A 24,758-nucleotide genomic window follows, 5' to 3' on the forward strand; every position below is an offset into this window, starting at 1 on the left:
ACCTACGGAACCTACACTCCGTGCGTCGCCGTCGTTATCATCACCGCACGCACCCCAACCCCCCGCCACAAAGGATCACGTATTTGAATCTTCCCCCCCCCCTCATCCTTCACATGACCGAGTGTGCGTGTGTCACATCGCGCGCGCAGAAACCAGAAAGACTCCGCCGCCGCAGGTACATAATGTGATATACATGTAACGCGCCGTAATTTACACAATAGTGGAGACAAGTGGTGTGTGTGCGCCGCCGCCGCCGTCGTTGTCGCCATAGCCGCCGTCGCGTTTTGTCGTTTTATAATAATTTTTCTCTTCTCTCGCGCTATCCGCCTCTGTTGAAATCGTAATCATTATTGTTACAATATCTCCACCGTTATTACTACTACTACTACTACTACTATTATTATTATTATTATTAGCTATTACATTGTTAATTTTTTTTACCATTACTGCTATTACTGTTTGTACCTATTATTTTTATTATTACTAAATATTATTATAATTTAAAATTCTCATTTTTACACATCGTAAACCATGATCTCCATATTATTATTAACGCCCTGTGTTCGTATCGTCCTCACCGTTTTAGCAGTATGTTTAAGTATCGCGGTTCAACTGCCACTGTCGTTAAGTCAGACGCCTTCGGTTTCGTATCACCACGATTCTGGTAAGTCTTCTCTGCTACTCCTTGCCTATCTGACAACCTATTATAGGTAATACATACCAAGTGTTTACATTTGCTTGTTAACTACTTATTCAAAAAAACAGCACAAAAACCCACTTGGGCACGTTGTGTTTGCAACTGTTGACTGTCCTAATTTCAATATTTTACTCAAAACATAGGATTTCATTTAATTTCCCTTTTGTTTTAATGATCATTTGATTGAAAATTCACTTTAGCTTAATAGTTAGTTAATCAATAGTGGTGTTAAGAGACACTTTTGGTAGATGATATTTCAATCCTATTATTGTAATACAATTTTTTTTTTAGTAGATTGATCAATTTTATTTTCCCTATACAAGTATTATAAACATATTCTCACAATAAAGCAGGCAGTATTTATAATTAATAAAAAATATATTCTAAAAGTGTTTATATTGATTATGAAGTATACATTGAAAACGACAACACGATTTTAACTTATCCAATTACTTTAAATTAATTAGGTAGGTATCTACAATGTACAAATCAAAATTTCAGATTTAGTTTTGAAAGTTAAATCTGTAAAAAATGTAGACTATTTATGTATACTTAATTTTATTTTATTATAGTTTATATTCAACCACAAAATGCTCCATATGGATCTTATGTTGTTGAAGATCTTTCTCAACATTCAAAAAAAGTAAGTCAATTTTAAAATCAATTTAAAACCATAGTATTTATTAAAATATTTACTAAAACTTTTTTAGGAACAAGTATCTCATGATCGATCAAATCCTCCTCAGTAAGTAAATATTTAAGCAGTTTCTTATTCTTCATATAAATTAATATGTTTGTTTAGATGTAAATTATAGATATTTATATGTGTAATAAATAATTAATAATAAAAAAATTATTCAATTGGTTGACCTATATTTTTGAGAAGTTTATATTATGTTTGAATGTATTCATTAATTATGATTAAATCAAGAAAGTATGGATGTTAATTATTCTATAAATTTATGATTTACAAATCAAAATAATTAAATTTCACCTTTGTTTTTATTGCTTGTTTTCAAAAACTAAGTTATAAAAATTAATGATTTAGTTAAAATATGTGTGTACTTAGATTATAGATACCAATCAATAACTAGTTATGTAATTATAATTATATTTTAATTATAAGCTTGATTAAAATTGCAAATGAGGTTAATTTTCATTGTTAGGTGTCATTTTAACAAAAAAAAAAGATGCTTTAGTTTCCTTTAAAAGTAAAAAAAAAACTATATTTTCATATTAATTAATAAATAATAAAAGTTTTTTTCTGGAGTATATATGTCTGAATTCATAATTAGAATATGTCTTTTATTACACTAACAACAAATAATTTTATTAATTTTTAGAAATGAGGCTAAAGATCCTGATATGATACTCATAAACATCAATACAGGTCCTCATCCACCTGGACTTGATGAACTTCAACCTGATGCAGCCATTGGGTAAGTTATTTTTTTATTAAAATTAATGATAAATGTAATTCCATAACAAAACTAAACCAAGTAGAACTGTAGATTTTATTAATAATGAGTTTATGTTATAATTTAATAGTTGACCCATTGACTAACTTAGCTAAGTTGTATGAAACATTGATTAATTTAGTGGTTTAATAAAATGTTATGGACCAATTGTGGATCACTAAATAATGTTTAAGAGATTAGTTCACTATGATTTGTTAACTTTTTAATGATTGTTTATGCAACTCAGCATATGTTTTTTTAACTTTGTTATTGATGTCTGTTGATTATTCCTACTGATTATTTTTTTTTAAATATTTCTTGTTCAAAATAAATTATTTAATTCTAAAAAACTAATTGAATGTAATTTAAAATCAAATCAAAATTAATGATAATTTATTTAATAATTAAAGAAATGATTAGTCATTTGCTTCTTATATATTTAGTTAAAAATGGTTTGATTTAATTTTGTTATAGCCCAGACGAAATGTACTATTTTGCTCCTAAAAATCCACAGAATAATAAAAGTTCAATTGTGGGTCAGCGTTTAGATGTAACAATTTTTGAGGATTTCCTTAACACTGCACCGGTAAAAAATTTTAAGATATAGAATTGTGGTGTTTAGCTTATAATTGTTACTTAATATGCTTACTAACTAAATTATTATTTATAGGAAAAACATAGAAATCGTTTAGACTTTTACAAAGTTCCTTATTTAAATAATCTTGTGTTACCACTGAGAGCAACATTTTCAGCAGCGATCTCAATATTTAATCCATACTCAGAAATTTTACAAGTTTGTCTAACATCTAACATAAAATAATCAAATTTAATTGTTCTTCAGGTTTTATACAAATTATAATTTTAGGTTGTAAAAGTATTTGGTGGTGGACCAGGATTTCACTTAAGTCTACCATCTGGTCAGATGGAAGATCAAAGAAATGTTTGGGATATTATGCCATATCAAACAAAACCTCTGATTAGATTCACATTTGCAGAACGGTCTAAGAAAAATCACTCCACAAAAATTGGGTTTGTACGAATTGTTTTAATTGTTAAAAAAAAAAATAATTGTATAGAGGTTTTTTCTTTTGTAAACAGGCTATTTTTGAGTAATCATGAATATATAAATGTACCAATAAACATTGTTATGGTATCAAAACCCGGTCTGTATAGCTCAGAACATATTATCGATTTTGGAGTTGCTAGCAGAAATGGTTTAGTTACATCAAAAGCACTAAACTTGTGTAATTCAGCAAAATCTAGTATTATTGTTCAGGTATGTTATAGAGGATAGACAATTATTTTATTTTTAAGACGTTTATCATTCATTACTTTTTATAATATTTTTTTAAGAATGTAACATCTGATTCTCACTTTGTGACTGTGGATTTTCCTCACGAAGTAGAAGTTCCTCCACAGTCATGTACAGCAGGCCAAGTTGCTCATATTAGTTACCATTGTAAGGGCTATAAATTATGTTTAACATCTTTATTGACTGTTCTTTAAAATTTATTGATTTATTGAATAAAAATATTTTGTAATTCTTTTAGGGGATTATGTTGGTTATTCATATGGTGAAACACATTATGGACAGTTAACAGTGAAGAGTAACAAAGGCAATGAGTTGAATATACCATATCATGGAAGAACATTAGAAGGTGATTTGGTGTATGAAGAACAGTCGCTGCATTTTGTGATGTCAAAAGCAATTCGTTCAACAAGTATCATCAAAACATTTTCATTGCTTAATAATTTTTCATCCACTCCAGTTGCTATTTCTCAAATAGAAATTCCAAAAAATGCCACACAGTATTTTAAGGTAAATATTCTTATAAATTATAGATTTATTTTTACATTAATTTCCATTTATTTATTATTTATATACATATATAATATAATAAATATGATAATTTCAACAATTTTATTACATATTTTAAAATTACTAATATGTTTTATGTTTTTTGTTTATTTTTCAGATAAGAGATTTTAATCCTGTAGTTTTAAAACCTGGTCAGAATAAAACATTATTTCGTGTTGGATATGTAAACCCAAACAATTCCAAAATGGATATTATATCATATTTAGAATTTAAAACAAATGCTTCAGATTTTACAATTCCATTAATGGTGTATGATGGACAACTGTCACAGGTATATAAAATCTCGTGTTTAAAATAATAATATGATATTATATTATAATTGTATTGATGTAATAAAAAATATTCTGACATTATAATTTAGGTTTTACCAGCTACCAACATCATTACATTACCACCAATAAGAATTAGTTCACCTCGTCATACATATATTGTGGTTGCCAATGAAAATCCTGTTGCTATAATGGTTAAAGATTGGGGTACAACTTACACTCCTCATGTATCATTAAATTTGGTTGAAATAGGAAAATTTAATTCTTCGATGCGTCGCAACAGTGCAGACAGTTGGTCTAGACCAATGATACGTGATGATCAAATACCAGCTGTAAGTATTTTTTGCTCATTTAAATTACCTTTTTATTTGCTTAAATAATGTTTTCAAAGTATTAATTGATATTTTTATAGCCTGTGGCTTTACCAGTTAAACATTATGCTATATTCCAATTGTTGGTGTCTACACCAAATCCTGATCAAAATTTAACTGTTAAAATATGGATTCAAACTCAACATCAACATTACAGTATACCATTAAAAGTATCTGTGTTTGATAAGAATTTACAAGTAATAGCTGAACCATTAGCATTTGAAAACTGTCATCCAGTAAGTGTGAAGTTATTAAGTTATATAATAAATATTACTTAGGTAATAATATAATATTTACCACTCGATCCTCATGTAATATTTATAAATTTTAGGGTGCTGTGTGTACTGCTGAAGTAAATGTTATGTCTTGGCTGGACAGAACATTAGCACTGACTTCCGTGACAAGTGAATTTGTTAGTGAAAATGTTCGATTTGTTCCCACAAGACCATCTCTTATTCAACCTCAAATGGTGTCTTTAGTTGGACATATAGAATGGATTCCTGCTCACCATAAAAACTCTTCGGGTTGGATAGGCTTGTTCAGCAAAGCGGGTACGTGATATATTTTAATTAAAAATAAAAATATTTTAATCTATTAAAATTTATATATCTATATTGATGTATGTAGAAAGAGCAATGTGGTTGTCAAGCTTCCATTTAACAAATTCTTCGGAAACAAGTTATATGGATTTTTCTTGGTTTTATCGTCGAATGGGTAAATATTATGCTGAAGAAGACAATCGCACTCTAAGGCATCAGTTTACATTAGAGACTGGTATGTATTTTAAAGATTAATTATTTGAAAAAAGCTATTGGCTTAGTTTTTATTTCTGAGATATTTAAATGTTTAAAAAGTTCATATTATATTATTATTTAATACTAAAAAAATATCTTAATTTTATTTTTTTAAATTGTCTAATAATAAAATAAATTATGGTTATTTCATTCAGGTGGCGCTGAAACTTGTCAGTTCAGTGTGCATCTTCATTTAAAATGGCCAAAGTTCATACAAGAACCTGGTGAAAATCGACAGCAAACTACATTCGAATTGCCAACCATGGAGGTGAAAGGAAAACCGTACTATCAAAAAATCTTGGTGAAAAATACATTTCATACACAAAATATAACGTTGCATTTGGCTATGTATCCCCATCCGTATTGGTGTAATATCACAGAATTCATAGATTTATTTGAACACGAGTATGAGTATACAGCATTCAATAAAACCATCAACAATTAAATAATATTTTTGCATTATATTTAGAGTTAATTCTTTGTTAATATCAAGAGATGATTGGGAATTGGTATTGAATAATTCTAGTCCTTATCGAAGGAAAGTTTTAAATGTCAAGAACTCTGTTTATGTTCCACATAAAAAAACCATGATATTCGTTTTACCGCCACAAAAAGAGCTTGAAGTGTTAGTTAGATTTCAGCCAAAAAAACCTGGTGTTAGTACATCTATACTTTTCATAAGGTAAGATTATACACATTAAAATTAATCTTGTTTATTTTATTTTTAATATATTTTGTCGTTTTTCAGAAACGATGTATCTATTTTAGAAAGTATATTACTAAAAGGAATGGGAGCCTATCCTGTATTATCATTTGGTTCTAAAAGAAAACTACCTCCATTAATTTTTGATTTGGAATCTAGTCCCATGATAGATCTCATGTGTAGTAAAAGTGAGTGATTTATATCTTTTAATTTCTATCTTCAAAAGTAAGAATATAAATATAAAATATTTTTTTTAGATAAAACTTTATTGCCATCGGAGACCAGAATATTTTTAATAAAGAATCCTGGCAAACATACAGTTAGGATTACATCTATGACTATAAACAGTGTACTTTGCAGTGGCTATGGCTTTAGAATTTTAGACTGTAGAAAATTTTCTCTATTACCTAATCAATCCAGAGAAGTATGTTTGATTACATTTCAATGTTTTTTAGAAGTAACAGAACAATTATTTTAGGTATCTGTAGAGTTCACTGCTGATTTCACTTTAAGATCGGTTATTCGCCAATTAGAAATTAATACCGAAGAAACAATTGGATCAGAAACCACTAGTCGTATTTTCATCTATCAGTTGTGGGGTATTGTACCTCCAGAATGGGAATTATGCCAAGAAAAATATACGTGGCAAGAGTTCCGGCGAGGTGATAGTTGGATTCGACCAGAATGGGAGTCTTCAATTGGCCAAATTATGCTTTTGGCTGCTGGAATTCTCATGGTAGTTGCTTGGATTGTATCAATTGCTGCTGTACATACCATTGATAAGGATTTTTTATCAAAAAACCTCGGTCCTCCATGTGTTGGAGCTCATGGAAAACGATCGTTTCAGTCTGTTCTAGCACAATCAGGAAATGCTAAAAAAAGCGAATTCAAGTATGTGATGCCTAAACACCTCATTAGTACTACAAGTAGTGTGACTAGTGGTAATATTTCATTTAAAAATCAACAGGAATTCCAAGCACAAAGAAGGCAATGATGAAAAGCGTAATGAGGTAATACCTGATCCTACATCTTTAGGTATATCACAAAGTGAAAACAGTTATGTCAAGCCTTCAGATTCTACACCCATTTGGAGTTTTATGTTGCGGAATACAGAACCAGAACCAGAACAAGTAAATTGTTTGTTCTCTTTTTATTTTGACTTAAATTATGATAAATTAAACTTTTTAGAAATTTGAAAAAGACCGAAGTAGATCTCATTTACTTGATAATCATCCTAAAGAAAAAACAAAGAGACGTTATTTAAGTCAAACAGTGGTACCAGAAACTGATTCTAGTCAAAAATACAATGTATCTTCATGGCAAATCGCAAGAAATAGGTATGGTTTATTACAAATTTTTTTTGAATTTTTTTGAAAATATAATTTTTGACATGTTATGTCTTATGGTTAGGGATCATTCTGTTAATTTGTGTGACACCAAGAATGTTACCATTACGTCTTAAGCATTTTATTTTATGTGTGTGTATGTATGTCAACCGGTAGGGACTAGTTACTGGAAATTAGCGATTATACGAACGTTATCAAAATCACAGTGGCATGTGATCTAGTAACATTAGGTACTTATAGCCCATTATATAATAATTGTATTCATATTATAATTTTTTTGATTTTTATATCAACTGTATTCAGTAGAAACAAGACATATACATGTACCAATGTATCTGCATGTAGTGTAGATACTCTTTGTTTTTTTTTTTTTTTTTTTTTTTATCTGAGATTTTATAATTTATATTTTATTTATTGGGTCCATGTGAGCTTAAGTACAATGAATTCAATAACATGATAAGTAATAAAGATGTGCAAACATTACATTAGTAGAATAGATTAAATAACATAATAATAGAATTTAAATTTACAAAATATTATTTAAGAGATAAAGTTAGAATGTAAATTAAATTGACATAATTCTCTTATATTAAACAAATTAAAATTTTTTAAATTATTTTATGCATTTTCTATTTGATTAATTGGATTATTAATGTCATAAGATGTGCGATAAAATGGAATTTCAAATGTAGGACAAAAATGCAATTGAAATTGAGGAACATAAATGTTAATTTGCTCTAATAATTCTGAACAAGGTATAACACTATTTACAAATTAAGACAAAAAGCAAATGTCTGTATACCTTTGTTTATTAATAAGGGAATTTAAATTAAGGGAAGTCTGTATTGAATAAAGAGATATTACTCAGGTTGTTAAACATTGGAATGTATACATCTCTTTTATGTAATTAAACATAAAAATCTTTAAATTCACTAAAGCTTTTCCACTAACTCTATTTGTGAAGGTTTCCAAATAACTGAGCAGTATTCTAGTATAGATGTAACTAAAGAAGTGTACAAAGTTTTAAGATACTGTTCATTTTTAAATTCTTTGATATTCCTAGTTAAAAACCTAAGAGTTTTTGGGGCTTTTGCATAGATATAATCAACATGCAACTGGAATGATAAATCGGTTTTAAATATTACTCCAAGGATTCTAACTGTACTCATTTTCTCAGTGTGATCATCAAAGAAATAATAATTAATTTTTTAATGGGAAAAAGGTATTTTGAAACACTTAGAGGTGTTTAGTATTTTATTAAATTTGCATTAAAAATGATTAATTCAAAATATTTTTTGCAACTATTTATCCTTTTATAAAACTAGATATTTAATGGAGAATAATATGTTATCTTTGAACTTTAAAATATTGGTATAACATATACATTATATATTATAAAAAACTTATAATACCATGATATAATTAAATAATTTTTAGTATTTTTGTGTTCTTTATAGTTATTAGAAAGCCATAGAAAATTATGAAAATTTAAATTATTAATTAATGATAAACTAATTTAAATAATTTTATAATGCTGACTTCTTGTTGATTTTGTTATAGATCTCCTGGGCTCGTAATAGATTCTCAACTGAATAAAAGTTCTAAATCTGAAGAGGGAAAGTTTGAAATGGAAAATCGTAGACGTGCTGAAAAATTATTGAAAAAACAGTATGGATTAAAACCAGTTGACAGTTGGAGAAAGCATAAGAAAGCCCTTAATGCAGCTAAGTATTATGAAGAACTTCCAGTGACAGAGAAAATTAATCCAAGTCCAGAACCAAAAGCCCCAATAGAAACCAAACCAGATCCTAAAATCGTAAAAACTGTGAAAAGCAATAAAAAAGTTTCTACTATCAGTCTTCCAGTAATAAAGTCGATTAATAGTCCAGAATCTCCAATTACAGTGTTGAATTCTCCATCACTTGAAGTTGTTAAAAAGCCAATTGCTTCTGTTGCACCCTACCAAATTGTTCTTCCAAAACAGTCAATTGTGACAATCGTACAGCCTGAACGTGTAATTGAAAAATGTAATGTTTCTAAATCAAAACCAATACAATCTATACAGAATAAAAATGAAAAAGAACCAGCAACAACGCGATCAACAGTATCAAAGAAATCGTTAATTGATGATGATGGACTATTGGCAGAATATAAATGCATGAAGAAGAAAAATAAGACCGATAGAAAAGCTTCATTACCTCATTCTACACCATCAGTTTCACCATTAATAGCATCTCCTGTAGTTGTAAAATCAAAGGTTCAAAATACAGAAAAATTAAGTATGCCAGATTTGGTAAAACCAAAAGTTCAAACGGTGGAAAGATTTATTTCATCAGAAGTTACTAAATCAAAAGTCCAAACTATAGAAAGATTTAATGGATCAGAAGTAGTAAAATCAAATGTTCAGAGTATGGAAAAATGTAATTTGCCAGAAGTAATAAAACCAAAGATACAATCTTCAGAAAAGTTAAGTTCACCAGAAGTTACAAAACAAAAAGTTCAAACTGTAGAAACTTGCAATTCATCAGAAGTGATAAAATCAAAAGTCCAATATGCAGAGAGATGCATTTCACCAGAAGTGACAAAGATGAAGGTACAAACTGTTGAAAGATTCAATTCACCAGAAGTAATAAAACCAAAAGTGCAGACTGTAGAAAAATTCACATCTACAGAATTGGTTAAATCAAAGATTCTAACAGTGGAAAGGTGTAACTCTCCAGAAGTGATAAAACATAATTCCAATGAAATTGTTATTCCTGCCATCACAGAAAAAGAAAATAAAGATTTTGTACCTCTTTATAAGCCCCAGACAGATCAACAGCTAGATATCAAGAAAAAAATTACTGTATTGAAAAGAGGCTCTGATGAAAAACATGTTAATCTTTCACCAACAATAACTAATAAGCATGGTAATATTTTATTTAATAATTATATATTTTAATAAAGGATAGATTGTATAATATTAGTCAGTAAATTTATTAACGTGTATCTAATTTATTCATTCTGCTCAGTTTTAATGCCTCTGTAAAATATGTATAGTGATGCATAAGACAATTGTTAACTAGTACTAACAATAGTTTCTGGATAAATTATACCACTTTTATATAATAAAACCAAGTAAAAACTAAATAATGCTTTCTAATAAACATTATCACATTATTACCAATTAAATAATTATCAAACCCACATCAGATCTGCTAATTACAGTTCTAGTAGCAGGTTATTTATTGAGCCAGTAACACTATTGGACATTTATGCAATAATCAATTTTCTGTATAGAGCTATTGATGTGCTAACAACTGAAAGTTTATAAATATTTGTCTAAATATAATAATATTATGAAAAACTGTTTAATTGGTGTTTACTATTTATTTGGAAATTTTAAACTATTTAATGTATATAATAATTCATACATTAAATTAATAGTTAAATTTTATTATTTTTTTCTGTACAATTTGATCCATTTAAAAATTAAAGATAATTTATTATGTTAAATTTTTATTGCAAAAAATACATAGTAAAATTAAATTAAGCTATAAAATTAAGAAAATGTCAGTGAGCACTCTATATTTTATTTATCACGTCTAATCTCTTCACAACAGAAACTTTACATTTATCAACACCAACTTTGTGTTGTTAACTTAATATTAAAGTGTATTAACTATGATTAAATTTGTAATATTTTTAAATTAAAATATCATATGAGCCTATGAGGTACGCTTCAGCTAATATTCGTACTTTTAGATTTGATAATATATACTTTTCGTTACAACTTATTTTTACATCTATTGCTTATTATTTTAAATTCAAATTTGGAAGTACGGATATGAAATTGTTTTTAGTTTTAATATGAATTATTTTTGAATGAAATTAATTTCTTTTATATTTTTAGTTTTTATTTTAGGACCTGTGGGTTCAGGAAGAGATCGTAAAAATGAAGAAAAAGTAACTAAGTCAGATTCTGATTTAGTTTTGCTTGAAACTCTAAATAAAGAGTCAGGTTTGTTTTTAAAAAAGCAATGATTTCAATGATATATGATAGTATATGTTCATTTTTTTTAGAATCAAATCTTTCAATAATTGATACTGTGGCTACAAGTACATCAAGCTACGACAGTTCTACTGACATTATACCATTTTCAAGCAATGATCCTGGGTACAATTTGTGGACATCATACATTTGGGGGCCAGTCTATGGGCAATCTACAAATAATTCTAGTCTTCAGAAATAAACTCGTGAGTATTAAAAAATATTATTATTGTAGTATTAATATATTATAAGTATTATTTGTTTTAGATACGTATGTTGAAGGCCACTGCCGTGTAGTTATGCAAGTCCTTTCGAAGTCCTTAAAGTGTAGACTTTCTTTTGGACAGTTGTAAGTTTCTTTTGTTTATAGGCAATAATGGACTTGTTTTTGATAGACATATTATGTTTTTTGTGGACATTTTTGATCTTTCAAATCTAACTAATGAGCACGATTTTTTGTTTCTACTTTGTTGTTGATTTTCCCCCTTCTTTTAATATCTGTCCTAATTCAGTAAAATAAAGACACAAGATGTTTTGAAAATATCAATTGTGTTTATTTATTTTTTTATAATTTATACAGAAATCTATAAATTTTTGACAGTAAAAAAATAAAATTACAATCAATAATAAATATTAAATAGGGATTACAATACTCATTTTTATTAACAAATAAAAAAAAAATTAGCTTAATTTTTTACAAAATAAATATTAATTTGACATATATTTTTTTAACAAACTAAAAAATCATAACAGTCTTTAAAGTTAAATAAAATATAGATTATATGTAGTTTACCATACTAGTTGTGGTTTTAAACTTATGTCATAATTTAACTAAAAAATTATGGCTCAATCAGAATTTTTTACAAGAACTGAAATGTATAGTTGCCAAATTTAACCATAATGATCTTTTTTGCAAACATGCTAATAATATAATTTTTGTTATTATTTAATGAATCTTAGCACCATTGGTATAACCCTGAAATCTAGTAGAAAGTCTTGTTGAGTAATACATAATAAACAAGATTATATAATTAAATTATAATTTATTCACTATAAGAAGGAACCTCGGCGATAATTTTTTTTTTTGTTAAGCACCAATCAGATCATACCCATTTTTTTTTTTTAATCAAATGAACCATCTATATAATTATTGTTTTTATTGTTTATTAAAGTTAAAAATCTTTTAAATTTGAATGAAGAATAGATAGTCAAAAGTTTTAAATAGTCTTAGTTTATAAATTTTATTTATGTCCTTTTTAATAACCAATTCTAAGTGTTAAAAGTTTAAACAAACTTATCATTTTTTTCAAAACTCATATGATAGTCAAATCAACTCACTTGTTCTATTATATAAACTTAATGTTAAAATTCCAGTTATTAATTCATGTGGTTTCTTTCCCTTCATATCCTTTCTTGTTTTGTGAATTAGGAACAATCCTATTTTACGAATGATAATTCTATTTGTTTCTATTGAAAGACAATTAATCCCCGTTGATAAAATGATTATTACTACATTGATTTTTTATAATTTGTACAGTTATTTTTTGTTTTTAAGATTAATATCAAAATTTGTATTAGACCCATCCAATTCCATAATAATAAATAATAATTGCTTCATTAAGCACCACTAAAAGTACTATTCGTAATAAAAAATAAATATAACTTAAATAATAATATTAATTAAAATCCCTCAGTGAATGGTAAATTACACTTCTGATAAATTAAATTAATGTTTTAAAATTAAAATTAATCTTTTTCCACATATTCTTCTTTCATGTCCTTTCCTTTAGTTTCTATTGGTAATAATGAACTTGCTATAGCGGCCAGTAGAGCTGCTGTAATGTAAATGATTATTGAAGTATTAAATGATGACTTGAGCAATACCTAAAATATTAATAAAAAAAAATTAATTATTATTTATTCAATATTTTACCTGAACATTCAGGTAATTGTATTGTATTCTGATTGTCAGACATACCTGAGCAACGTATGGTGTAACCATAGCACCTAGACGAGCCATAGCACTACAAGTTCCAACCCCTATGGATCTTAATGGCGTTGGATAAACCTATAATAAAAAGTTATGGAAAAATAAACAATTAAAATCTAAAAAAATATAACAATATAACATAATAATTGCTAAAAATCACTTAAAAATATTATGATACAAAAATTTCTAAAAATCACCTCTGGAGTATATACATAAATGGCTTGGAACACTCCTGCAATTATACCTCTTGCCAAAAACAATGTGATTGTCAACAATACGCGACTAAAAACAAAAGTGAATTGAAGTACAACAATTAATTGTTTTATAATTAAGCTTTTTTAACTAACTTACTTTTTAGCATATTGAAATAGTAAAATTAATGTAATAGCAAATAATGTAAATTGAAAAACCAATGTAATCTTTCGACCAAATCTATCAATCACAAAAATGGTGGCAAATATCCCTGTAACAAAGTGTATTTTTTCATGTTAAATGAAAGTTTATATACTCTCAAGATTACTATTATTACCAGGAAATTCTGCAAGTGTTGTCCACAAAAGATCAATGTAGTCTCGAGTTGTTAAATAATGAGATTCGGCAGTACAAGATTGCACGGTTTTAAAAATTCCGCCGACTAAATTTGATGAACATGTCCTATTATTGTTATTGCTCTCAAATAGTCCTGTAGACATCAACACAATGCCATAGTAGCAAAATGCACACACCAACCTATAATCAATATATTTGAGTATTAAAATACCAAAAAAATTTGTGTATGGTTTGAATGAATCACCAAATAAACCAGAGTAAAATAGATGAAACTCTGAGTTGTGGCAATAGAAGATCAGTGAAACGACCACGTTTTTCTTCCAGAACCACATCGTCAACGACTAATCTACCCAAGAGCATCGGTTTTCCATTATCATGTGCAACTTTTTTTAATGTGTCAATTGCCTTATCTGTTTGACCATTAGTCACTAGATATTTTGCTGATTCTGGTAACCACTAGAAATTTTAAGAACAAATTTGTGTTTGAAAAGTAGTGACTATAAGTTGTATACATAAAACAAAATAATATACTATAAATTTTAACCAATAAGTATTATGGAATATTCATAAACTGTTTCATCTTTGCAAATATGAATAATAAAAATTACCATCAAAGAAATAAATTATTTTTTTTTGTAGTTAGGACATAATAATATGTATTTTAATAGTGCTTTTTTATTATGTTTTGCAAGGTTAGGCACATGTGAAATAATATCATTAAAAATATAAAACTAAAATTGTAACTATTTAAAAATATGATGGTGTATTATTAGGAATGAAACAGCATAATACTAAATATTGTATTAATTATTCATATTTGTTAAACTTAAATTTGAATCAATGATCTATATCACAAAGATTTAACTATTTAATATTGAATAAGTGTTAGATTTTGTGATATAAAAGTATAGAACATGCAACAAGGGTTTATTAGGTGTTTTATTACCGGGCACACACATGCGAAACCAAGCAACGGTGCTGTGGACAGTACTAAAAGCCATTTCCAGCCTAATGTGGGCATCACTATTAGGGCTAAGAGAACTTCGAAACATGCTCCTAGTGCCCAAAAACACTAAATAAAAATTGAAACAAAAATATTCATTATTAATAAGGTACTTATAATTACGAGGCGATCTGAGTTAAGTTTTTACTATAGTATGTTGAGAATACATAATTTAATACATATTAAAAGCATAAATAATATGTAATAATCATGAAAAAAATTGGCCTCGTATCGCCTCAATTTATAATGTATATATGTGTAATAATATATTGCAATGACTACAAACATATTATTATCTATTTCGATATTACTAATTCTTAAACTTACATCAAGTAAAACTACACATTTGGCTCGTTGTTTACAAGGTAAAAATTCTGCATATAACGTAACACTAGCAAATACACAATACATCACAAACAAAATACATCAAAATAATATTACTAAATGAAACTGTAATTGTTATAAAACATTATTATTTTAACATACGACTGAGGAGAACAGCCAATGGCAAATCCAACTAATCCACGTAAGATTAATAACCATGTATAGTTAGGTGACATTGAACTAAGAATGCCAAAGTAAAATAATAACACTGAACAAAGTGTTAAAGCCTGTAAAATATAGAAAATTACTATAAGTTTTATTAAAATTAATACAGTGGAACCTCGATAACTCGAATCGGTTGGGGGCGAAAAAAAAATTTGAGTTATCGAAAATTCGACTTATAGAAGTTCGAGTTATCGAGGTTCCACTGTATAGAACACAAAAAAACAATATAAATGTTCAATCATTTTTGTTTATAATTCAAAAGAGACCAAATGACATCTGTAGTATTTTTCATTTAGTAAAATTTAATTTAAATACAAATTTAACTCTTAAATTGTTTTAAGAAGTAAAAATATTTAACAATCTTTAGTCATTATTGAGTAGATCCATGAATCACAGTCCATTATGGTCTACATAATCATTTAATCCATCTGACTAAAAACTATTACTATTAACTAATTAACAAGCTTACTGTCTTTCGGCCAAACTTGTCACTGAAACATCCCCAAAATGGTAAACTCAACATCATGCCCATAAAAACAACCTAAAAATAATTAAAGGGGAAAAAATATAAGTACAAAAACAGAATATAAAAGAATGTAAAAAATATTTAACTACAAAATAAATTTAACTCAAGACTAAACTCACAGTTGTCGCTAATGCTTGCTGAAAATGTGTTATCTGCCATTCATATTGCAAAGTGGGTGACAAAATGCTCAATATGGTTGTTTCCATACTATCAGCCATCCAACAAAGTCCGGTGAATAGCGACAACTTTACTTGGAATCTGCCAAATCCAAAAGCATCTACAGCTTGAGCGACCGTATACGTTTCTGGACAGGGGTATACAAAAAAAACTTAAGAATTGTTTATGGCTTATAGATTTTAGTCAATCGACTTGTGAACGTATTCAGACGGTATTTTTCAATTTTCTGTGGGAGGATGGACTCGTAGGCTCATCACTTAACTGATGACCGCAACACAGGACTTACCATCGGGCACAACGGTCACGTTGCTCATTTCAAAGTCTTGCGCTTGTTTCTTAGCGGCGAAGACATTGCTGATCCTACGATCAGATTCATCCAGGTTTTGGTAACCCGACGAGGAGGACTCCATCGTTTTGTTTAAGGAATCAAAAATTCGAACCGAAAACGATATGTCACATCGCGCCGATACAGAACGTCGACGATTAGTAGTGAATAAGATTCGAAAACCCGGACAAAGATTCCTCGATGAATAGTAATATATTATTTAAATGGTTTGCAATGTTCGAATTCGTAATTAATCGTTCGGGTATAGAATATTATGTGGTGTTGGCAATCTATAAGAATTATTTAAATGTTTATTATTTAATTTTCATGTTAATACTTAATACTTAATTTTAATATTTATTATCATTATCAAACATTACCGTGTCCACATTGTTATTTGTTATCGACGTAGTGAATTTATCGTATTTATTATCACGCGTTTCTTCTATGGCCGGGTTGAGCACTAAAGATATCGACGTTTATTCTTCCACGAGTCCAGCGTGCCCGATAAGCTGGGCGGCCGCAGCTGTTTGGAAAACTGATTGCCGACTTCAGAGATTTCTTTTCAAAGCCGAAAGATCGACTCCGTAGACCCTTTTCCGACCTCGTTTCGCCACGAATAATTTACTTATTCTGTCTATCTTTTTGTCAACTCAAAAATCAGCCATTAAAAGTAAGTATCTTTTTTTTTATTGATTTTCATTTTAATGACACATGTGACTGACGCATTCGACAGAGACGTCTTTCCTAAAGGTCAACGCGAGTAACCACTATCGTTAATGACGGACATTTAATTTGTTTCAGGATGTTGTTCGCCAGTATAAGAGAAACACTGTCCAATTTCGTGCAGTCTCCTTTCGGCGTTGTTAAGGCCGAAGAAGAACTAGTCGACCCAGCCAAGGTTTTGAGGGTAAGTTCAATGATACTAAACTACTATGACACTTATATATTAATGTTCTATGCTTCTTTTAGGCTAAGTGTGAACAAGAAAAAGAAGCGCAAGAACGATTTGCCAAATTGCAAGAGTGTAACACTCGAGTAAACTCTAAAAAAGAAACAGCTGAAACCTGTGTTGAAGAGCTTTGGGATTTTTTGGAAGTTGTCGATAAATGCATCGCAAAAGACCTGTTCGATCATCTCAAGTGAATTATATGTAATATATGGTGTTGCAGTTTGACAGCCATTTAGCATTAGGTATATTTTGTGTGGTATAATCCATTATGTAAACAAAGATATGATATTACTATTATTTCTTGTTTTTTTTTCCGATTTTCCAATAAAATTTGAGTTGATTTAAAACTAGTTTTGCTTTACCGATATACATTGAAGATATTATACACATTGACTGAACTCTTAAAACATGTTCACTAGTCATGTAAGTTATTATGAATTTATGATACAATATATTTATATGGCATGATAATAATATTACCAATCATGTGTTATATACTGTTATTAGTATTATTAGTAATTGATTCAAAAAATAAAAAATTTTATTGACTTTTACAGAATTATAAAATACATATTAAACTATTATCTTGTTTTATTTTAAAACATTCTGTTAATTATATTAATTAAATGAAAAATATAAACACCATCTAAGTCATAAAATTTAATCTAATTGTTTAAAATTAATTTGAGCTTATAGATGTTGTTTAAAAATTGGTACTCTTGTTTTTAAGGATGACTTATAAATGATAATTACTTGTTGTATATCCTCCTTAATAATAAAATTAATCAAAAATATTTCTTTGGTTTTTAAAAAAAAAAAAGTTATTATTTAAATTTTGTTGTATAATTTTTAATTTATGGATATAAGAAATATCATTTTTTATTGTAGATGTTTGTTCTTTATATTTATTTAAATGATAATTTTGTTTTAAAAAATATTTTTACCTTTTTTCACTATCTATCATTATTTATTATCATTCCTTCATAACTAATTTTGCCAAATTACAGGAGATAAAATAATTTAAATAATGGACTAAATATTTATGATGAAAATTATTTAGAAAAGATTAAGCATAAATCATTGATAGATTATAAAAGTAGGTTAAATTCAAAAAGTTATTGATGTAAAAATTCTTTGAAAATGTATTAACTTGATTTTGAGAATAATGAATAAAGTAAAATACGAGTATAATAATATAAAATGTATTTTATATAATTGGCTGTACTTAACTACTTTATCTGAGGTTCTTATTTTGACTAGTACAGTGTCAGACTAACTAAATAGTTAGGTGATAGAAGTTTTCAACTCAGGGGCTCAAGTTCAATTTTAATTGAATAAAGGTTTTCTTTGGTACATTTATATTTTTATTTTCGTTTTTGAGTGAATTATGTAATTAAAAAAAAGCTGAAAGTTTTCTAGATATTGCAATTTTATCAGTATTACAAAACAAATTTAAATTTGAATTCTTAGAGATAGAAATATTTTTATTGTCATGTTTCTTAAGACATTTTTTAAAATTGATCTGATAAGGATTCCAGCGATAGGGCGGGCTTATAACCTTTAATACAATTTTTTAAATTGTAGATTAACAGTTTATTGATTAAAAATGGGATTGATATATTTATTTTTTTGTTACATTTTTAAAATATTATGTTTATACTAATTTCAAAGAAACAATTTTTCCAGCCAACTTTAAGTGGCGAAAAGACAGAAACATCATCAGCAGGTAGTAATATTCTGGTAGAATTTTAATAAAGTGAAATAAAAATGATTCTAAAAATAAATAGTATTTGTGGAAGTCAACAAACAGCAAAACTGACAACTGTGTACATAGGTACTTCAATGATAAACGCGTGAAATATGTGTGCAATGTATTCATAAAATGTTTCTGTTTTCATCCATTTGGTATTAAAATAACCAATAATCCAGTTTGAAGGAATTTAATTTAAAATTATAATTTTTTTTTAATAGTAGGTCTGTTATGAAGTTTTAAAATTTGTTTAACATTGAGCTGTATAGAGCTGTGTAAACCTTTGGTTTGTGGAGGAAATAGTATTCTACAGAACTCAAGTATCCAAGCTACTAAAAAATGTTTGTAACTCAATGCAATGACCCACTAAATGTATTCCTATATGATTGTTGTAGCCTATGCTGCAATGTGGACCTTTATTTAAAACAACCTTAACTGCAGAGACTAAATCGGTTTGTGAAGAATGTTCGCTTTCATTCAGTAAGACTAAAATACAATAATTAAGAAATATCTTAAAATTATTTGTACTTACCAAATTACACAGCTCATGAGTAAATAAAGATAAAGCGTTGTATAAAGTTATTAAAAAATAAATACTACGATAAATAGAAATCTAGGAAGACATTTAAATGAAAAATGTATTCAATTAATTTGTTGTGTATAATATTTATTATAGTATCTAAATTTACGGGGTGTTTTATTAAATAAATCATCTAGGAAAGTGTTTATGTACTTATTATAATCTTGTAAAAATTTAAAGATGTGTTCTGAATCATAAAATTATTCTAGTTGTAGTGCGTTATGGTAAAGAAGCTCTATAATATATATATATTTTTTTGCTATTATATTAAAAATTAATATTTAACCTCAAAAACCAGAATATTTGATCATCCATTTACACCGCGAAAAACCGAAGCAGGAGTTCTAACCTAGAGTTTATGAGGTGAGCGAAAATGGGACATTTATCACGTTAGAAAAGCCATTTCATCCAGCTTCTTAAAATCTGAAGTAGCTACATTGGACATTTAATGGTTCTAAATTATTTAACTAAGCGCTTTAGGGACGTTGATATTCGTTATAATATTATCGATATTGAGAGTATTTTCGACGATGCAACGTTTATTTCGTAGTCGCTAGTCTTTACAAAGTCAGTTGTTTATAAGTTTACCTTAATTAATGGCAGTTATTGATAAAATATAAGAGATTAACATGACTCCATCAGTAATTGACGTAATCAACGCTGTATAGATATATGCGATTACTTACTATGAATAATTATTTAACAATTTTATTAACGCAGAGTTAAAAAAAAGTTAGAAATAAATTAATATAAAAGTGGTGGCCCTGAAAAGGGCCGTTTTATTGACAAGCGGATCGCGGGAGAAATCTACTTGGAACTGGTGTATTTAGTGACGGCCTTTGTTCCCTCGCTGACGGCGTGTTTAGCCAATTCACCGGGTAACAAGAGACGGACGGCGGTTTGGATTTCCCGGCTGGTGATGGTCGACCGTTTGTTGTAGTGGGCCAGACGACTGGATTCGGCGGCGATGCGCTCGAACAGATCGTTGACGAAACTGTTCATGATGCTCATGGCCTTCGAGGAGACGCCGGTGTCGGGGTGCACTTGTTTCAACACCTTGTAGATGTAGATGGCGTACGATTCTTTCCTCTTTGGCTTGCGCTTCTTGTCGGACTTGGTGATGTTTTTTTGCGCCTTGCCGGACTTCTTCATAGCCTTGCCTGCGGATTTTCCTCCTGGAGCCATTTTGAGAGTATTACGGGGTTGTGCGTCGACGATTGAGAGAACGTACGAGATGAATGATGGCGGTCAATGAAAACCGATTGTATATATTATCAACCAAAGACCATACGTCGTCAGTTCATTGGCTCAAACGTCATAAATGTAACGGAACAGACTAATTTCAACAGTGCAACGTCGTCGTAGACAATAGTAGTTTTTCCGCGCACAAACAACACCGTTTTGTTCATTAAAAACGACATCGTTTAGTAGTATTGACGTAGCAAACGGTGTGCCGTAGTATCGTCACAACGTTTTTATCTGTCCAATCGCAGAGTTGTTTTTCAGTTATCGTCTATATAAGCCGACATGCTTCACCACTACGGTATCATTAAGCGTTCGAGTACGGTCTGAAACAGTCATAAAACGACACAAAACAACAAACATGAGCGGAAGAGGCAAAGCAGGAAAATCGAAGGGAGGCAAATCCAAGACCAGGTCGTCCCGTGCCGGACTCCAGTTCCCGGTCGGTCGTATCCACCGTCTGTTGAGAAAAGGAAACTACGCCGAACGCGTCGGAGCCGGAGCACCCGTGTACCTGGCCGCCGTCATGGAATACTTGGCCGCTGAAGTCTTGGAATTGGCCGGTAACGCCGCCCGTGACAACAAGAAGTCTCGTATCATTCCCAGACACTTGCAATTGGCCATCAGAAACGACGAGGAGTTGAACAAATTGTTGTCCGGTGTTACCATCGCTCAAGGCGGTGTGTTGCCCAACATCCAAGCCGTTCTTTTGCCTAAAAAGACCGAAAAGAAAGTCTAAAACTTTACTGTCACTAGATTATTTATTAAAAAGGCCCTTTTCAGGGCCACCATTTAAAAATTAAATAGTAGTCAGACTAACTATAGTGAACACTTATTGTTGTGAGTTCCTGGTGTAGGAAGTCATAAAAATTCATCATACCTATTATATCACGTTTATCATCCGTCATCTTTTCTTAATTATATATAATTCAAAGTTCATGGAAATAATTCCATTGATTAAATATTATCATATTATATTCCTTTAAATCACAATAAATTAATTTTCGAACTTTGTACGCTGCGTTTTGTTAATTCATCGTCTATTATCTTACTCATCATTGGCAAACGCCTGATACGAGTGTATAGGCACTGTCATCGTCGTCATACAAGCACTGCAATGAATATATATTTATTTATTTTTCAGAAATTTATTGTGAATGTGTAAATAGACTTATAAATCGTCTAAAATGCTTAAAAATATATTCGTTATAAGTTATAATAATGTATCAACATCATAGATAATTGGATTAGAACACAGGACAGTGATAATAAGAGTTTTTTTTTTTATTGCTTTTATTTTAAACATTACAACACAACAATTACAAATAAATGAACAAAACTACATAAAAATGTTTATAAAGAAATTTAAAAACAAAATTAAAAAGAAAAATAACATAATTAAATATAAATACATAAGTAGTAACATAAAAAGAACAATAATACAAAAGAAAAGAATATGGTTAATATCACAAATGGAATAAGAGTTTATATAATGGGAATAGGTAAGGCATTTTCGGGCTATACAATAAATATGTATTTAGTGTATAAATAAGGAAAGAGATAACAATTATAAGAAATATTAAAGAAGTATTCGTAGATTTGTACCTTTGAAAAATATTCTATATTTCGTCAGCTACGTACATACTTGTAACGTAACGTAGACGCATAATAGCAATAGACGTGTGGACATAAAGGCGTTAGGTTATGGTTTGTGTTACAAATAGTGCGTGTACGCAGCGATTGATAAATTTGTAATTAGCCTTAATTAGTCGGCCGATGGCCTATCGAGAGCATCAGGCTATGCCTTTACATTATATATGAGGTGTTTTAGTTTGTTTGTTGAGATAAGAGAGGACATTTGCTATAATGAGATTTGAACTTATTTCGCTGTTAGTCGTCGTAGTGCTTCGTTATGGTGAGGAGGAATCTTTTTTTAAATTAAGTAGCATTTTGGGTTGATTATCATGTAGTGGCGAGGTTTCGATCTTGGTCTACGTGCTTCGCCTTATGAGATGTCTTAACTTGGTGTAGAGATGATAATCAATAATCATGCAAAATTATATTTATTTTCAGTTAACGTACTCCTTGGGGTGTTCGAAAATTTTTAAGTAAGAGTTGGTGGCCCTTAAAAGGGCCGTTTTAATGCGGGTAAAATTATATTGCTAACTGCATAAATTAACCTCCGAAACCATACAGAGTGCGGCCTTGACGTTTAAGAGCGTAGACTACGTCCATGGCGGTGACGGTCTTCCTCTTGGCGTGCTCGGTGTATGTTACGGCGTCACGGATTACGTTTTCCAAAAATACTTTCAACACTCCACGGGTTTCTTCGTAGATCAAGCCAGAAATACGTTTTACTCCTCCACGACGAGCTAACCGACGAATGGCAGGCTTGGTGATTCCCTGGATGTTGTCACGCAATACTTTACGATGACGTTTGGCGCCTCCTTTGCCAAGACCTTTTCCTCCTTTACCGCGTCCGGTCATGTTGAATTTTAGTAGTTTCGCGTAGAGAGAATTGAAACTCCGAGAGATGTACGTTAACTGATGCCACATTCGACGAGAACAGTTATATTTATACGTTATACTATGCACTCCCGGCCAATCGAAATGCGCGGTCGGATTTCTCCCACCTTTATACTCATAACAGCGTATAGACCAATGAGACGAACGGATGTATTCCCGTAACGTGTATAAATACTGGAGAATTTTTAATCGTGATAGCATACAGTTTAATAGGTATATTGACGCTAAACCAACAGACCTTCAAACAAACGTACAATGGCTCGTACCAAGCAAACAGCACGTAAATCGACCGGAGGCAAGGCGCCGAGGAAACAGTTGGCTACCAAAGCCGCACGTAAGAGCGCACCCGCTACCGGAGGAGTGAAGAAACCCCATCGTTATCGTCCGGGAACTGTCGCTCTCCGTGAGATCCGTCGTTACCAGAAGAGCACGGAACTGTTGATCCGCAAACTGCCGTTCCAACGTCTGGTCCGTGAGATCGCCCAGGACTTCAAGACCGATTTGCGTTTCCAGAGTTCCGCCGTCATGGCGTTGCAAGAGGCTAGCGAGGCGTATTTGGTCGGTCTGTTCGAAGACACCAACTTGTGCGCTATCCACGCCAAGCGTGTCACGATTATGCCAAAGGACATCCAATTGGCTCGTCGTATTCGTGGTGAACGTGCTTAAATTAATAAACTTATCACTTTTCTAAAACGGCCCTTTTCAGGGCCACCAACTTACATAAACATTAAAATCCCACTTACACGAAATCCTCAGCCCGGAACCAACCGCAACTCAAAAATTATTTATTTTTCTAAAAAAATCTACCTTATTCAAAGAAATATAACCTGTATATTGTAAAAATGTATGTAAATATGTAGCTATGTAATTTATTTTAGTCACTGTCTGACCAATGGCCATAGCTGCCGCGGTCTTTTGTTTTTCTAATAAAAAAAAAAAAAAAAAAAAACATTAAACACAATGTTTCTGCAGTTTTTTTTTTTTGAATTATCTACTATTTAACAAATAAATATGTCTATTAATTTTTTGGTTCCACATTTTTT

At 29.8% G+C, this 24,758-nt stretch overlaps 7 protein-coding genes across 7 annotated transcripts; 4 read left to right on the plus strand and 3 right to left on the minus strand.

The window, feature by feature from the left end:
* The first annotated feature begins 446 nt into the window (after positions 1-446).
* On the plus strand, positions 447-12,093 carry LOC112593411 (transmembrane protein 131). Its single transcript, XM_025337801.1, has 26 exons — positions 447-664; positions 1,270-1,340; positions 1,408-1,442; positions 2,041-2,136; positions 2,629-2,740; positions 2,825-2,947; positions 3,020-3,183; positions 3,253-3,430; positions 3,508-3,613; positions 3,705-3,973; positions 4,131-4,304; positions 4,395-4,634; positions 4,715-4,909; positions 5,005-5,224; positions 5,301-5,447; positions 5,623-5,872; positions 5,937-6,149; positions 6,216-6,358; positions 6,428-6,594; positions 6,649-7,061; positions 7,138-7,300; positions 7,359-7,507; positions 9,077-10,425; positions 11,409-11,516; positions 11,579-11,752; positions 11,814-12,093. The coding sequence occupies exons 1-25, from the start codon at positions 532-534 to the stop codon at positions 11,746-11,748; spliced, it is 5,388 nt and encodes a 1,795-aa protein (XP_025193586.1). The 5' UTR covers positions 447-531; the 3' UTR covers positions 11,749-11,752; positions 11,814-12,093.
* Positions 12,094-13,292: 1,199 nt separating this feature from the next.
* On the minus strand, positions 13,293-16,750 carry LOC112593412 (synaptic vesicle 2-related protein). Its single transcript, XM_025337802.1, has 12 exons — positions 16,627-16,750; positions 16,283-16,467; positions 16,107-16,178; positions 15,575-15,699; positions 15,416-15,479; positions 15,032-15,157; positions 14,330-14,541; positions 14,066-14,265; positions 13,888-13,999; positions 13,734-13,818; positions 13,525-13,614; positions 13,293-13,430 (listed from the first exon to the last, which is right to left on the minus strand). The coding sequence occupies exons 1-12, from the start codon at positions 16,748-16,750 to the stop codon at positions 13,293-13,295; spliced, it is 1,533 nt and encodes a 510-aa protein (XP_025193587.1).
* Positions 16,751-17,192: 442 nt separating this feature from the next.
* Positions 17,193-17,967, plus strand: LOC112593415 (cytochrome b-c1 complex subunit 6, mitochondrial-like). The gene is made up of 3 exons (XM_025337803.1): positions 17,193-17,338; positions 17,470-17,575; positions 17,638-17,967. Exons 2-3 carry the CDS (start codon positions 17,471-17,473, stop codon positions 17,809-17,811), a joined length of 279 nt encoding a protein of 92 aa, XP_025193588.1. The 5' UTR covers positions 17,193-17,338; position 17,470; the 3' UTR covers positions 17,812-17,967.
* A 2,743-nt stretch (positions 17,968-20,710) lies between these two features.
* On the minus strand, positions 20,711-21,196 carry LOC112593397 (histone H2B). Its single transcript, XM_025337776.1, has one exon. The coding sequence runs from the start codon at positions 21,130-21,132 to the stop codon at positions 20,755-20,757; it is 378 nt and encodes a 125-aa protein (XP_025193561.1). The 5' UTR covers positions 21,133-21,196; the 3' UTR covers positions 20,711-20,754.
* Positions 21,197-21,483: 287 nt separating this feature from the next.
* Positions 21,484-21,972, plus strand: LOC112593396 (histone H2A-like). The gene has a single exon (XM_025337775.1). The coding sequence runs from the start codon at positions 21,551-21,553 to the stop codon at positions 21,926-21,928; it is 378 nt and encodes a 125-aa protein (XP_025193560.1). The 5' UTR covers positions 21,484-21,550; the 3' UTR covers positions 21,929-21,972.
* Positions 21,973-23,328: 1,356 nt separating this feature from the next.
* LOC112593407 (histone H4) lies at positions 23,329-23,722 on the minus strand. Its single transcript, XM_025337792.1, has one exon. The coding sequence runs from the start codon at positions 23,674-23,676 to the stop codon at positions 23,365-23,367; it is 312 nt and encodes a 103-aa protein (XP_025193577.1). The 5' UTR covers positions 23,677-23,722; the 3' UTR covers positions 23,329-23,364.
* A 211-nt stretch (positions 23,723-23,933) lies between these two features.
* On the plus strand, positions 23,934-24,534 carry LOC112593419 (histone H3). The gene has a single exon (XM_025337808.1). It carries the CDS (start codon positions 23,971-23,973, stop codon positions 24,379-24,381), a length of 411 nt encoding a protein of 136 aa, XP_025193593.1. The 5' UTR covers positions 23,934-23,970; the 3' UTR covers positions 24,382-24,534.
* The last annotated feature ends 224 nt before the right edge of the window (positions 24,535-24,758 follow it).

This window comes from Melanaphis sacchari, unplaced genomic scaffold (genome assembly GCF_002803265.2).
Source record: "Melanaphis sacchari strain LSU unplaced genomic scaffold, SCAv2.0 Contig202_pilon_pilon, whole genome shotgun sequence".
Classification (NCBI taxonomy): Eukaryota; Metazoa; Arthropoda; class Insecta; order Hemiptera; family Aphididae; genus Melanaphis; species Melanaphis sacchari.